This window comes from Mytilus galloprovincialis, chromosome 9, assembly GCF_965363235.1.
Source record: "Mytilus galloprovincialis chromosome 9, xbMytGall1.hap1.1, whole genome shotgun sequence".
NCBI classification, from domain to species: domain Eukaryota; kingdom Metazoa; phylum Mollusca; class Bivalvia; order Mytilida; family Mytilidae; genus Mytilus; species Mytilus galloprovincialis.
Genome location: NC_134846.1, coordinates 45714242 through 45729156, shown reverse-complemented (window position 1 = coordinate 45729156; position 14915 = coordinate 45714242). Strand labels below are relative to the sequence as shown.

At 30.1% G+C, this 14915-nt stretch overlaps 1 protein-coding gene across 15 annotated transcripts in view; it reads left to right on the top strand.

Moving 5' to 3' along the window:
- The window catches only part of LOC143045101 (paired box protein Pax-5-like), a 77344-nt gene extending 62801 nt beyond the window's left edge, over positions 1 to 14543 (top strand). For 8 of the 15 annotated variants that reach the window (XM_076217401.1, XM_076217405.1, XM_076217400.1 and 5 more), the window contains 8 exons: positions 858 to 1087; positions 4721 to 4773; positions 5040 to 5325; positions 5609 to 5716; positions 6434 to 6586; positions 7729 to 7845; positions 11586 to 11684; positions 12409 to 14543. In XM_076217401.1, coding sequence (XP_076073516.1) covers positions 858 to 1087; positions 4721 to 4773; positions 5040 to 5325; positions 5609 to 5716; positions 6434 to 6586; positions 7729 to 7845; positions 11586 to 11684; positions 12409 to 12497 — 1135 coding nt within the window. In that variant the 3' untranslated portion in view covers positions 12498 to 14543. The remainder of the gene's footprint in view (positions 1 to 857; positions 1088 to 4720; positions 4774 to 5039; positions 5326 to 5608; positions 5717 to 6433; positions 6587 to 7728; positions 7846 to 11585; positions 11685 to 12408) is intronic. The other 7 variants (XM_076217403.1, XM_076217409.1, XM_076217408.1 and 4 more) reach the window with 7 other exon arrangements.
- Positions 14544 to 14915: the final 372 nt, after the last annotated feature.

Genomic DNA, 14915 nt, shown 5'->3' with positions numbered 1-14915 from the left:
AGTAGGCCATGATTTTATAGTAATTGAAACATTGACTGGTTTTGAATCATGAATGGTTTCTTCATTTGTGGTATCGTCGCTTGTTTTACACTGGGGAGAATTTCCGTTCTGCATCATTTTAAACACGTAAAAGAGACGTATTCTGATTTATTACCCACGGATTTGAACAAAAACTCATATTTTATCGAATAATAGGAATATAACGTAATGTTATCACTGTTTTAAGATATGCCCGTCTTTCATCCTCTTTCACCAATCTGAAAGAAAAGATAAGAATGTTACGACATACTGAAGGGCACCAGACAGTGTTCTGTATGCGTCAATCTCTTGTGAATACAACATGGTGGTTCTTTAATATTGAATCCATTCATACCAACGTTATTGACTTGAAAGTCTAAAAGAAAATACAATTTTGATAATTGTAATAAATCTTTTTTGATATATTTAGTTAATTTAAAAATTAACATAGTCCTTCACATAGAAAATTCTAACTGGGATGACAGTTGTTGCAAATAGATACATACATATCTTAGACGTATTAACAGTTGTTGTCCATTCGTTTGATGTGTTTTATCATTTGTTTTGACATTTGATTCGGGACTTTCCGTTTTGAATTTTCCTCAGAGTTCAGTATTTTAGTGATTTTACTTTTTAGTCATTGGCCCCAGCAATGTATAAACAGCATTGGTATGGGATCAACTATACTGTACAATTTGTTTTAAAGTTTATCTTATTTGTTTGTTATATTGAAATTCAGTTTTGTCCTTTCTATCTGTCATTAGCCATCTAATTAAAAAACAAATTTTGAAAAGATTTTTTAAATCATGTATAATTAACAAACTTTTCATTTTTTCTAGGATTGTTCGAAATCGTGCTGCCGATAGTAATCGATCTATAGACCAAAAGAGTCCACCGTTACCAAATGAAGCACATAGCCCATCCATGCCACATTCAAATTCTCCTAATGGAGATGCAATGCAAAGAGGAGGAACCTACTCAATAACAGGAATACTTGGAATCCCACACCAACCACCTCAGAACATGACAGATCCAAATGCCATCAAAAGGAAAAGGGAAGAACAGCAAGGTAAGTTAAGATATGATAGTTGCTTACCATTCGTTTAATATTGTTATAGTTGATGTGTTTCCCTCGATTTTAGTTTGCAATCCGGATTTGTTTTCTCTAAATCGATTTATGACTTTTTAATAGCGGTAAACTACTGTTGCCTTCATTTGAGCTTTTGATTTTGCCATTTGACAAAAGACCTTTTTGTAGTTTAGATTTTCTTTGGAGTTCAGTATTTTTGCCATGAATCCTTATGATGTAATTGAACTTTATATAGATAAAGAAGGTATATTTTTCGGCTTTTATTTTCTGTTATATACAAAACTTATAATGCGTTTCGAAGTATTTAGTTTTCTGGTAATTCATTTTAATGTTTATGGGGAAATAAATTCCTATGGGTATGACTAGTTTGTGAATAATGTCTGGGCAAGCAAAATCGTGTGAGAACGAAAACAAAACAAAAAATAACAGAAAAAGAACAGGTTATCAGTTCAGTTTTTTTTCCTAAGACAAGATGGGAATCAGTTTCTATATAACAACATGTCCAGATGAAAGAGATAGGAAATTGCAAGAAAAGAAACGCCTCCCTCAGAGATATCAGATAGTTTGTCCAAAACAATACCTGCAATCAATTGAATAAAGACCATACCATAGTTTTGTTGATTTGTTTGCCATCACGCTACAGTTATCAGACGATCTCCGAGGACAAATCTTACGCTTAGTCGCAGGGCATTGTTTCTATTAGAACATCATTGTGAATTTAAACTCGTATGTCACTGCTATAAAATAAATTAATCATCAAAAGGTTTTGCTTGTAACAAAGGCATGCCGGGTAGCTATGGTCCCAGATAGGTTGATGAAGTCAGATGCTATCTTTCCTGGATACCTGAAAATCATCTATTGAAGAATTAATTGATTTTTAAATAATTCATAAACAGTTTGCAAGTTGTTTGTGACAAATAATATTAACAAAGATAGCAAAAAAAATGTTGATGCTTAATTTACAATTTGTGATGACAAGGTATATTAGTTATCCGTTCATTCCAATATGATACGAATATGAAGCCTCTTTTCAATGATAAAATCAGCAATTAAGGAAATGTATTTTATTTTTAATCCGAACAAAACAAAACTGAATTCAAAAATATTCCTTAAAGATTTGAAATGTTTCCATTAACTTTCAATGCTTAAAAGTACTTTTGATTGTAAAAAAAAAAACAAAAAAAAAAAAAAAACAATTATACACCTGTGTGTTAGATTTGCTACCTGGATTATAAAAATGAAATGACTGATTTGAATAAATTTTAATGAGTTTTAACTATATTTTCATCTTACAAATAACAAAACCCCAAAGTTCAATGAAATAGAAATAGAATATAGTGTAATATTTTAAAACAAATGATTTATTTATCCTATAGTTAACATATCATGTTATTAGATATAATACATTGTATTTATTATCCAGTAATTTTGGCATTGAATGCCATTTATTTTTGATTGAAATCGGAAGACATCAACCCAAACTGTTAATTCAATGTTTTGAAAGCATAGCCATCCTTTAATGAATCAATCGATCAAGCTGAACAACTTATGCATTCTTGTGTAATGGACCCACATTTATACGTCTCTTTCACCGTTTTTTCATCACTTTCTTTATAAAGTAACCAGCCATTCATCTGTAAGACTCTTTTGTCAAATAGAATGCAAGTCATTTGGCTGATAATGTATAAAATTTTACAGCTACGTTGTGTTAACAAGCAAATAAATATACAAATCAATGATGTGAAAATCTACAACTCATCTTATTTTATTGACTTCATTAGAAGGCGTAAACTTCTTTAGTAAACTATAACAAATTTGTGCAACATTTGGAAAAAAATAAATGTGAAAAGGATCAAGGCTCGTTAGGTTTTAGAGTTGTATTTGCAAATGAGAAAAATTAAAGCCCACACATAAATAGAAAGATGCTTCATATTAGAATATAGTTGGTTATTTTTCATTAATAATGTAAAGTAAATACTAGTACAACCTTTCTTTATCGTGAAGAAAACCAATTCGGTTCTTGAGGACGTCTTGATATATTTAAATTGTGTCTATCGGTAGCTGCCTCATGGGTGTTGACTGGCATCTACTTTTATAAATATTTTTTTGCATTAAGTAAATGTTATTCAAGAAAAACGGGAACAGATATGATATGATACAAATTGTCTTGATAAAAATTAGAGAAAAAATATATATGCTAAGACATGTCCCTGCACATAAACATTTTAATATGATAACAATTAAACAGATTTAAAACAAGATACATTAAAAACTATCATAGTTAGACATCAATGAGAATTAAAATAACGAATGAAAAAAGTCTTCTAAACATGTATTTGTACTTTTTTTGGGTAAATTTTCATTTAAATGATAAATCATTTTACCAAGGAATGCAGTTTATTTATTTGTAAAAACAATATTGAATGCCTGCTTTGGAATTTTCTCTTTTGCAAAGACATTGTCTGTCAGTGCAAGATATATGCTGACAAAAATACGAAATGACAAGTATGAATAATTGTGTAAACCTTACAAAGAACATAACAATAAATTAAGACGGCTTGTGTAGCATGTAAAGAAGCAGTCACTCAGTGGTAATTCAATCATTATAATGTAGTTACTATTATAAATTATCATGGAAGCAACTAATTCTCCAAATCAGATTGCTTTGAACATATACACTTCCAGACTGGCTTCATTAAGACCTTTATATGTTGTTTTATTAACTTCTTTCCATTGCAGTAACAAGATTTGTCTCTTTTGCTTGTCGTTAAAAAGGAACAACTCTTGATTGTGTCAGTGACTTAATGCGAATCACTTCCGGTAATCTGGTGTTCATTTCGTGTGTTAGCGATTGCAGGATGTTTTTGGCAATTTTCTATTATGATGCATCGATAATCCTCCGGTCTTATTATTGGAAACACGAATTGAAGAGGAAATTAGAAGCAATTGAAAAAATCAAAAACAACTTAATAAGGCAATCAAATGGTTATTCTAATAACTATATTTTAGGATTGGAATGTCATTTGTAATCCTAAATCTCTGTGCACTAAGAATTTGTCATGTTTGACGTTTTGCAAAGTTAAAAGAAACAAAAAGATATATTTTTGATTGATATGTCCTGAAGTAAGCCCATTGATCTTTGGAACGTTGGTCCATTTTTGATTTTCTGTGTAAGCTGATATTGCGCTGGCATTCTTTTTCCTCTCTGAAACATGTATTAAGTCTTTTCTCTTTATATTTGTATTAGCACCATAGCATAGACAAATTCAAGTTATTGTTCATTTCTTCTAACTTGGGTTGTTTACGCAATAGGTCTAGCTCGCTCCATGATTTTTAGTTCAGGCAATTCCTTTATTTTTTTAACTTGAGTTTTATGTTAAGAATTTGTTAATGAGTAGTGAACATTAGCGTATTACTGTTGACTCTTATTTATACTATCCATTCATAACCATCACTAGGTGTGTATAAAGCTATTCATAACCATAACTAGGTAATCAAGTCGTTAATTAAAATAATGCACATCAGGAATAAGTTATGTCTGTTTATTGTGTTTACTCATTTAAATTTGGGGATCATAAATCAATGTTAACTATTTGATAATTTATCTTGTAGTCAATGGACAACACGAAATAAAAACAGAACCACCAACTGATAATAACCTTGATGTAAGTAGAATATTCGAATATTTATATCTTATTTTGATGAATTCTATATATATTTTGCTTGATTGAACGTATTTTTCTTCCCCCCCCCCCTTCCTTTTATTTATTAAATAAATAAGCAATCTTTCATCGTATTTTATTTATCCTCGCCTGAAAAGAAATCTATAAAATACCACAGATTTATTTATGAATGTATTTTCTATGGAATGATAATTTATTAACTAAGTTAATATTTTGTTTTATATTAGTATTATGTTTTATTTCCTCAGATGTGGTATGCAACAGCCCGTCCTCCATTAAAAATTGCCAGACCCGAAAATGGCAACTTGGATGCACCTCAAATTCTGATGAATGCAGCAAATGCACAATTATTTAACACAGCCGTCACAATTCACCCTCCTTCATACAACGTCAACGCTCAATTCATTACTACGACCACTGCTGGTGGAGAGATGAAATTATCAGAATATAGCATGCCTTCACCTGCCACAGCAAACGTTACACAATCGGAGTCACAAGTTCAAGGTCAACCTGCTAACTACGTTACATCATTAGGTATGCTTACTAAAAATAAATGGTCAAGGTTCCGTGTATTGTTATTTACTAATACTAAAGATATTATGTGGGAATGTATATGTAGTTAACAGCAAAACGTTTCAATTTATTTTCTTTTTTTAAATATTATATTCTTTTTATTACCTTAATGAAATGTGGGAATGCTTTTACTTTGAATTTTTACTTGAAATATATTTTTTTATTTTCTAATATTTTTTTGAAAGATGTTTAGGGCTTTTTTTATTGCATGGAATTTAGAATAGAATTTTGTTTCCTTTTCGAGGGCCAACCATGTCCGAAAGTTCATCACTTGAGATGAAACCCATAGTTGTCACTGTTAGGTCAGATGGCATTCTGCAGACGGTTCAAACAACATCGGTTGAATACGAAGGTACATCTGCTTTCTAAATTCACTTTTTGAAAAGGTGTTCCTTTCTTCCTTTTAATGTTTGTATGTCTCTAGTAGCAGTGCTATTTTCTTTCTTGTAGTTCTTTTAATGTACCGTTCTTAATGAAAACGAGAATATTATTTGTAATTAACAAAGTCCTATCATTTGATAAAAATTGAGTGATTTTGTATGAGCCAGCTTATCTTGTCTTGTACGCGTAATTTTTCACAGATAAAAGCAGAGTTTTCCGGTATCTTGAGATAAGGATGAAAATTGATTGAACAATGCTCCAGTGAATTTCACAAAGTTCTTTTGATATCTGACATATTCGTTGTTTGCCTCAGCATAAGCTTTCTTGATAGCAGTTGATAATGATTTGTCAAACACTAGTAGGAAAACAATTTAATTATGGATTCTCTTCAATTTAATTGTTTATGGCTTATGAGAAAAACACTTTTTCATTAATTAATCAATAGACTTTCTTTTGATTGCTGAATGTATGAAGAATTACATTTTAATTATAGTTTGAAAGACAAATGAAATATTTAGCTACAAATATGTGTAAGAGTCTGAAATAACATTTTTGCGGGAATTGATATTTAAATGTAGATAGATATATTGACCTTTTGCATTTTGTTCTGTCCTGCTTAATCTAATTTGTTGCCAGCTGTTGTATATTGTTTGTTTTCCTCTGCATGTTGTCGTTTTCCCATTTTCAGCGAACAACAATAACAATAGTAACAACACTACACCTCCCCCTAAGCCTGGTACACCTTCAAGCAATGAGGGAAACAACCTGACTGAACTCAAACCCGTTCAACCCACACCCCAGTCTTATACGCCGTTGCCATCGTTTACCGGACAGTTTTCAAGTAAGCATGACTTTTTATTTATTTGTTAATATTTTTATCTTTATATTTATACATACTTCATTGTAGTTTCGTGTACAATATAGAATTTTAGATAAGTTTAGATGATATCGTCGGTTTTAATTTTTAGATTTAGATTATTCTAGCTTTTGCTTATTTGATCAGTATACTTCCGACTTAAACTATGTGACACTCTTATTGCTTTCAAATGTTATTTTTTTTATCTGTTCTCCTACCTCTGAATATCATATTTTGTAAACATAGACATATATATCAATCAAGAGTAAAGAAAGTAATTTGTATTTAATTCTGAATTGCTGTCTTTGTAAATTGGTAATAATGATTAAAATATTTCCTCCCATTGATTAATGCTTAAAACGTTTAAATTTCATCTATTGCATTAACATTTGCTATATAAAGATATGAATTAAACAACAACAAAACCATTGATTAATACCAATCGTCAATAAGAAGTATATCCTTTTTGTTATTGTTTATTCAATTTTCCATAATCATGATAAGTTAAAGAAACATAGAAATATGTTATGTTGTCCTAATCACTGTAAAAGTACCTTAAGTTGCATGTATTTTGTACCCAATTGTATTTTGCTTTTCTAACAAGAGAAAAAATTTAAATCATTTACCTATATCACTAAATTTAAAATAAACCATTATATGACTTGTTTTCCTGAAACTTCAAAGACAGAGTCTTCCCAATATCTAACTTGTTATAATGTCGATTTCCTCATACAGTCTTTGATGCTTGATTGTGATTTCTTGTGCTAATTTCCGGTTGTTGTGTCCACTTCCGCTATCTTGATACCATGCACGCTAACAGCATGCTTTTTATATGCAAACCTAACAATAATGCTTTTCATGTTTTCATTTCCCGATCATCATAACATGCTTGCTTGTTACTTCATTTCAAATCACCCAAAAACAACTCAAAGTTTGATTGATAATCATATTGTAATATCAAATTTTGATGCGAGATGACAAATATAGAAACAGAAAAAAAAATCTAACATCTACATCTTACGATTTACATCATCCAGGACCAGATTGGCAAGTCTCGCAAGTTAATTTTAAGTTCCCCTTTAATACCCTTATAACATGTATCTTTATCCCATATATCTGTAATTCAGGTCAGGCCAGCAGTATAGGTAGTAACCCTCCATCTTATCCCGGTTTGCCCATCCTTGGAACAGTTGCATCACAAGTCGTTTTACAAGGACATAACCAATCAGCTATTAACGTGCCGTGTAAGTTTATATGCACACTTTTTAGTAATGTTGACATGATTTAATACTTTAGTAAAACTCGACGTCTGAAATACCAAGGGAAGATTTCCACCTAATGTTCTGAATCAAGGTGAATAAAAAGGGTACGATCATTTCCTTGTGTTTCTTTGATTTGTGTAGTAATAATGTCTGTAAATTGAATTTAGAACTTTCTTTCGTCTTGATATAGCAGATGATTTTCAACTTTCAGCTTCATAAAAGTACTTTCTATAAATTATCAGTTTGACACCTTGACAAATTGAATCATTGTAAACATATGTTAGAGGTTGTGAAACTGGCAACTTTCTGTTGATTTTTTCGATATAAAAATAAATAATAGCAGACATGTGCAATCAAGATAAAATAAGATTTTATTTACCGAAACCATTGTCAAGAAACGTTCCAACCTGTCAGTTTTACAGAGTTCTATTCATCAAGCACAAGACGGAAACAACATGTATAAATTTTCTATCTGTTCAAACTTTGAAGTTTATTAAAAGATATTTCATTTTGGCATCATATGTTTGACCTGCTGCTAGTCTTAGAATGTGCTGAATTTTAGTTATTTTAATTTCATTTCATTCTATATTAGTCATTGTAGTCAGTAGAATAATTTTGCTAAAATTCTATTTTCCAAACCAGCGAGTGTATGACATGTTCAACGGGCTTGTAATTTGCAATTTCTTGTTTGAATTTTGTTGATATATGACCGTTCGCGGATACTCATTTATCATAGCGCTGTTCTGGAACCTGCATGGTCCATAGTCTCTGAGCATTCATTAATTGTCTCATTAACGTTTGAATTGACTAATTCCAGCATTAAATCTTGACACCATAATTAAAACATCTTCTATAACCGACTGCTTAGAGTTTTTCTTTTCTAATAATACTTAGTTTTATTTCTACTTTTAAAATTTTATTTTCAAAGCTGACTGTATTTTCTGTTATCCGTGATTAGAAAATAGAATATGCTAATATACTCGATATTAATTTGTGTTGTAATGAGACATTTTATTTCCTTTCCGAGAATAAGTCTTTAAAACAGCACTTAGTCAAAACCGAAATGAAATCGTCATGGTAATTATCAGGTTGTGTCATCAAAATTGAATGAAAACTGTCAGTCTGTAGGCAGGACAAGAATTTGATGCTATTTACATCAATTGCTACTCATCTTTAGTAATTGGCAATAACAAGCAGGAACGACTTCAGCACGCAAACTTGTTACCATTAAGATCGTTCTGTAGTAATTTATCTAGCAAATTACCTGGATATTAACAACAAAATAAAATGACAACACTGATTGATACATGAAAGCAACGATCGACGTTTTTCCGTTGCAATACTCTTAATAGACTTGAGAACTAACATATTCTGCTAATGGTCTCTGGAGTACATTTGTCAGTGATAGAGATGGGTTAATAAAATTATCGGGTAGAAGTGAGACCTTCGCACAATGTTATCACCGTAGTTGAGATTGCGTCTCAGAGGAACGTTTGATTTATATTTCAAAGCCATTCGACATGACAGGATACAAAGTTCAAACAGAATAATTTTCAATTCTCATCACTTTTATTCAATATCTGTCTTGTTGAATTGAGAAGTTATATTTTGATGTTTTATGCAAATGTAATGTTGTCCCATACATTTAAATTTTTTTAAGAAACGCTTTATGACGTTAAAAGTATGCATATTTAGTAAAATGAAAACTGCTATTTGATTCTATAGATAAATTTGCTTTTGCTTGAAATATTTATATTATTACCTTAAGCAATTAATTAGAAAGTGCAATTTTATATGAAAGTATTTTAATTGATCACATCTTAGTTTATATCTAATTTATTCTGACAGTAGTTTGGAAAAGTTTTTTTCGCATATCAATCTGAAACGATACCACCATATGAAAAATAAAACGCAAATTAAAAGGAGCCTAATGTTAAAAACTGTTTTCAGATAAAATCGTTATTTTATAAGGTAAATGAAGGAAATGTGAAGCTCTGGGTGATATTTTTTGTGATAATAATTGTCAGTCCTAAATCAATAATTTCCCGACATATAAAAACCATGAATGTAATATTCTGTCATCATCTAGATAGAGTCGTATTGGTATTGCGCGTCTCATAGGGATCGGATAGCGCTCAATCAAGACTCGATTAAGCCTATAACAGCAAGCCCTGTATTTATATCGAAATCAGATCGCTTATTTTTGCAATCAATTTAATCTATGTAGTCTGAAAGACCCCTAAATAATTGGCCTCTGAGGATTTCTAATAGAGTAACGGATCACGTTTTTTTTTCAATCTCGGCGATCGGTCGTTTGTCGCTTAATTGCGAACAACAATAATTTGTATAGTAGGGAATTTAGATGGAACAACTAATCAAACTCAGAACAAAATATTTCCTCTTCCATTTCAATAATCACGAATAACTTGGGAGATATAATTATTAATTTTATATATTGTATGTAACTTGTAACGTATACACAAAATGATACGTCGTGACCTAAACAGAGAGAAGTTGAATGAGAATATTTCATTCATATTTTATTCACTCAGATGCAACTATACGGAACTGTACCCCAGACGTGCAGACAGATAGTTGATAGATATTTTTTTCAGGATAAAAATAACTAGTTTATTTTATTTTACAAACTGGATTTTTTTTTAAAGTTGCTTAGTTTTTTTTGTAATGTTTAAAACTAATGAAGCAGTAAAATAAAACCTGTCCTTTGTAAACAAAAGAAGTAATTGGAGAATTTTCAGCCTTTTGACTTTCTATGCTGAGGTTCTTGTTAATACATAAAAACAGGTATAATTGAACACCTTTTATGTTATCTAAAGATCTTGAATAAATTCTTATGGCTTTGTTCCAGAAGTATATCCCTAATATCGGCTGTTCTTTGGAATCCGTCATCTGATATGCCCCATGGCTTATCGTGGTAAATTTTAAACAAAAGACCTTACAATTAAGTTCCCTCTGTCACGAGAGATCTCTTCCGTCGTTTAAAAAAGACAAACAATACATGATTTAAACGATAAATCAACCGTCTGATAAATCGTCTTTATAACATAAACTACATTTTTGCGAATGGAAAACAAAAGGAGTACTTTATATGTGAACTGTGAATTCTTTGTCAAATATAAAACATTTCCGTTGTCTTTGTGGACCAAAACAATATATCTAGTAATCAGTTAAAAATTCAAAACTTATTAAACTTTAGTATTAAAAGGCATTTAAATTGAATAACAATTCTAAAAATATTTTATATTTGTAAATAATGTACAAAGCTAATCCTGACAAGATTTTATCAGATGGTGTGTATGTTTTTTCCAACTTCCATCTCTGACTGTTTTCTTTACCGCTATTGTCTGTATTGTCTACAGAGATTAGTTAAAGTCAGATAATCTACTTATGATTTATACGTTAATACATATCATATCATCTTGTGTTTCAAATTTCTAATGTTCATATATGCTTAAAAATATATTGAATTGATCATGCTTGGAACTGGACTAAAATGATAGCCACTTATTAACTTATTATTATACAGCATGACAATAATGCGATTATATTATATTGCACGTTGAATAAGTGCATTATCAAATAAAAACCCAAAACGAAACTTTTTAATGTATATATGTAAAGCCTGAGTTGTTGTAATTTCTAATTTGACTATGAAATACACATTTGTCTTTACTTTATTTTTATGTTTCTATATATTTTAGCTGGGAACCCAGAATATTATAATACAGTAGCTTACTCCCAGTACAATCCAACACCTTACACAGATCCTCAGTGGAGAGCCTATCCCACAGGTATCATCAGTAAGTGTTTAAACACCAAGCACAAAGTACAGTCAAAATCATTCTATTTTATTTTATTTTTTTAGGAATGTGTAAACATGTTAACTTGCTCCATACAAAAAATATATAATAAACCTTAAAAGCCGACTTTGACTGTACATTGATATAGAATGCACACGCCATACACCTGATTGTTTATATTATGCTTTTGGTGTTGTGATTTTTCTACATAGAAGTTCCTAAAGGGAGTTAAACGTTTTCGGTACATATATTGTGAATTTGAAACAAAATATATACATCACATTATTTTATTGGCAAGTATATATTCACGGGAAAACACCACTTTATTATTTGATTAAGTGGCATTTCACTTTTTTATCTTATTACATGATCGGGCAACACAAACAAACTTGTTTTATGACAATAAATTTAGTTTATTAAAGAATAATTTTTCATGTTGTTTAAGGTAGTAGATAGGAATCAATTCTAAGTATTCGTTTATCTAACTGAAATCAATGCAACAACAACAAAAATAATATTCTGTAACTTTCAACAGAAGTTAAATTGTAAAGAACTGCTATAAATCTCTTACAGATAAGTGTATACACCATAGGGCAGTTGTTACAAATGAATTTAAACTAAAAATCTAAGTAGAGAATTCCGAATAATTTTTGTTTTAGAATTTCTTACCAGATGAAATCATGATTCAATACTATTTTTTAATAACCCTGTTTTTTTTAAACAGACGCATCATACTATTACCCACCTGCAGGAGGAGTTCCAGCAAGAACTGAAAACAATAATACAGCTGCAGCAAGCCCTTCAAAGTCATAAAATTTGTGGAATCTAGTTTTTGACATTAGAATTTCATGATCTGCATGTACTGCTGTACACCAATCGACAGCAATAGGATTGATATATTCGTTAAAGTGTTGACTCAGTGTACAATTGTCATCAGTAAGCGATTGATAAATAGTGTTACCAATTGATTTAACGAATTCGAAGGAATTTTACCAGTACATAACAAAGTGGATAACTTACCTCATTATAAGGAAGCCTGCTGAGTTGGACAGATTTTTTGTGAATCTCAGAACAATACAAAAACATGACAATTTGCAATTTTATGTATTTATTATGTTTTTAAAAGACAATGACTTTATATGGTCCGAGTGTTGAATTACATGGAAAGATTACACCATACAGATTTACAAACACATTTACAAAAACGTTGGAGTATACAGTGTACAGATAGCTGATATCTGTTTTTCAAAATCTATATGTAACTGAATTTATTGTTTTAATATATCACAGATCAATTCTTTTTAATTCAAATTATTTAATTTGGAGAAATTATTAATTGGAAATTTTGAACGGATTAGTAGGATGAGAGGGATTATTTGACTCTTGAAAATTAAAATATAGTAAGATTCTTCAACCTTTTCAAAATGATAATAATTTTGTACATTAATGTATAGGGTAAATTAGACTTAACATTTTATTACAGAACCTCTAAAGGATACTATTTGATAGTAAATTTTTGGAATGATTACTTTTGGTTTTACATTGTCTGTAAACTCTTATTTGACTACTTCCAAGTTTAAAGTTGATGCAAAATGTAAATTAGGACTGAGCTCAATGATGCAGTATTAGATGTTCAACACAAGGTAGCCATAGGTACTCTAAGCATAATATGTATTGTATACTCATTTCTACATTTGCAATTTTGTTGTTTTTTTATAAATTTGTTTTGAATATAAATGCAATTTGTTTAATGTAGAACAACACAATGATAGTTTTAAAACATTTTTTTCATACTCATCAGGGGGAGGGGAAGGGGGTTTTCCATTATATGTGGAAGGACTTCTAACACAAATGATCTTCAAACATAAACATGTAGTAATAATTGAACCCCGTACCTCAATGTACATAAGCAGGGTATAAAATGCGTGAAAGTGATTGAAAGAGTGCATACATTGTACTGAAATCAAAACCTGTGTGCAATAAGAATCATTTTTTTATGCATTACCATAAACATATCAGTTTGTATTTACTAAAATGAATTATTTTAGCCAGGATATTTTATGAATTATGGACCGATATCTATTTTAAAATATTTTTACTCTAGTTTTTAAAAAAATGTCTATGAAAAAAATCAAATTACTCGATTTTGCAATGAAAATAGATTTGTATAAAGTAATATTTAAAATTGTTTGGATATGCAGTTTGTTTGAGGGTGAATGGTCTCATAATCATAAGAATTTCATTTGTGTCTTGCCAGTATATTTCATTACCATTGAGAATCTCATTTATTTCATCACAATGATTTTGTGGGTTAATTGCACAGTAATAGAAATGCACAACTTTTAAACAATCTTTCAAATATTTTATTTAACTTGGATTTTTATATTTTCTTGAATGACTGAATAATGCAAAGAAAATAAAACATGAATAGTTTCATGGTTTTCCTCTAATTACCGTGGAAACCAAAGAAAAAGAGCGAAAAAATATCGAAAAATTAATAAATTATTGTTATTGAATTTTATATTCAATTCCAGAGGTGTCTTCATCTAGATACTAGTTTTCTTTCAGTTTCAAGGTTGTACCAAGAAAACTTTTTTTTAAATAAATGTGCTATTTGTATGTGAATAACTACTAGAAATCCTATTTTTGCACTTGTACAATATATATATGCAGAAGTGCTAGAACTTTTTTAAATGTATATATTTTGGTCAGGGTAAAGTAAGACCTTTACCTTATCAGATATTATATTATAAGAATTTATTGGTTCTCGAATTCGCCTATTATATTTACATGAAGAAGATATATATATGTGAACAACCAATGGCGTAAAAGTTTACCAATAAAGTTTGTTACATTGACTTCTTATATTTTTCTTATTCCATTAAATAAAACAAATTATCAGTATATTTGTATATATAAAAAAAGATGTGGTTTGATTGCCAAAGAGACCAATCTATACTATAGGTTACAAATCTGTCTTCAACATTGAGAAAAGCCTACACCGCATGATCAGCAACAAAGGCCCCGAAATGACAAATGTAAAACAATTCAAACGAAACCTAACGGACTAATTTATGTACAAAATAATAAACGAAAACATAATATGTAACGAAGCAATAAACGACAACCAACGAATTGCAGGTTCCTGACTTGAAACATGCACATACGTGGCTGTGTATATCCCCAAAACAAAAATACACTAAGTACAAATCTGAGAGTACTCTGAGTTAC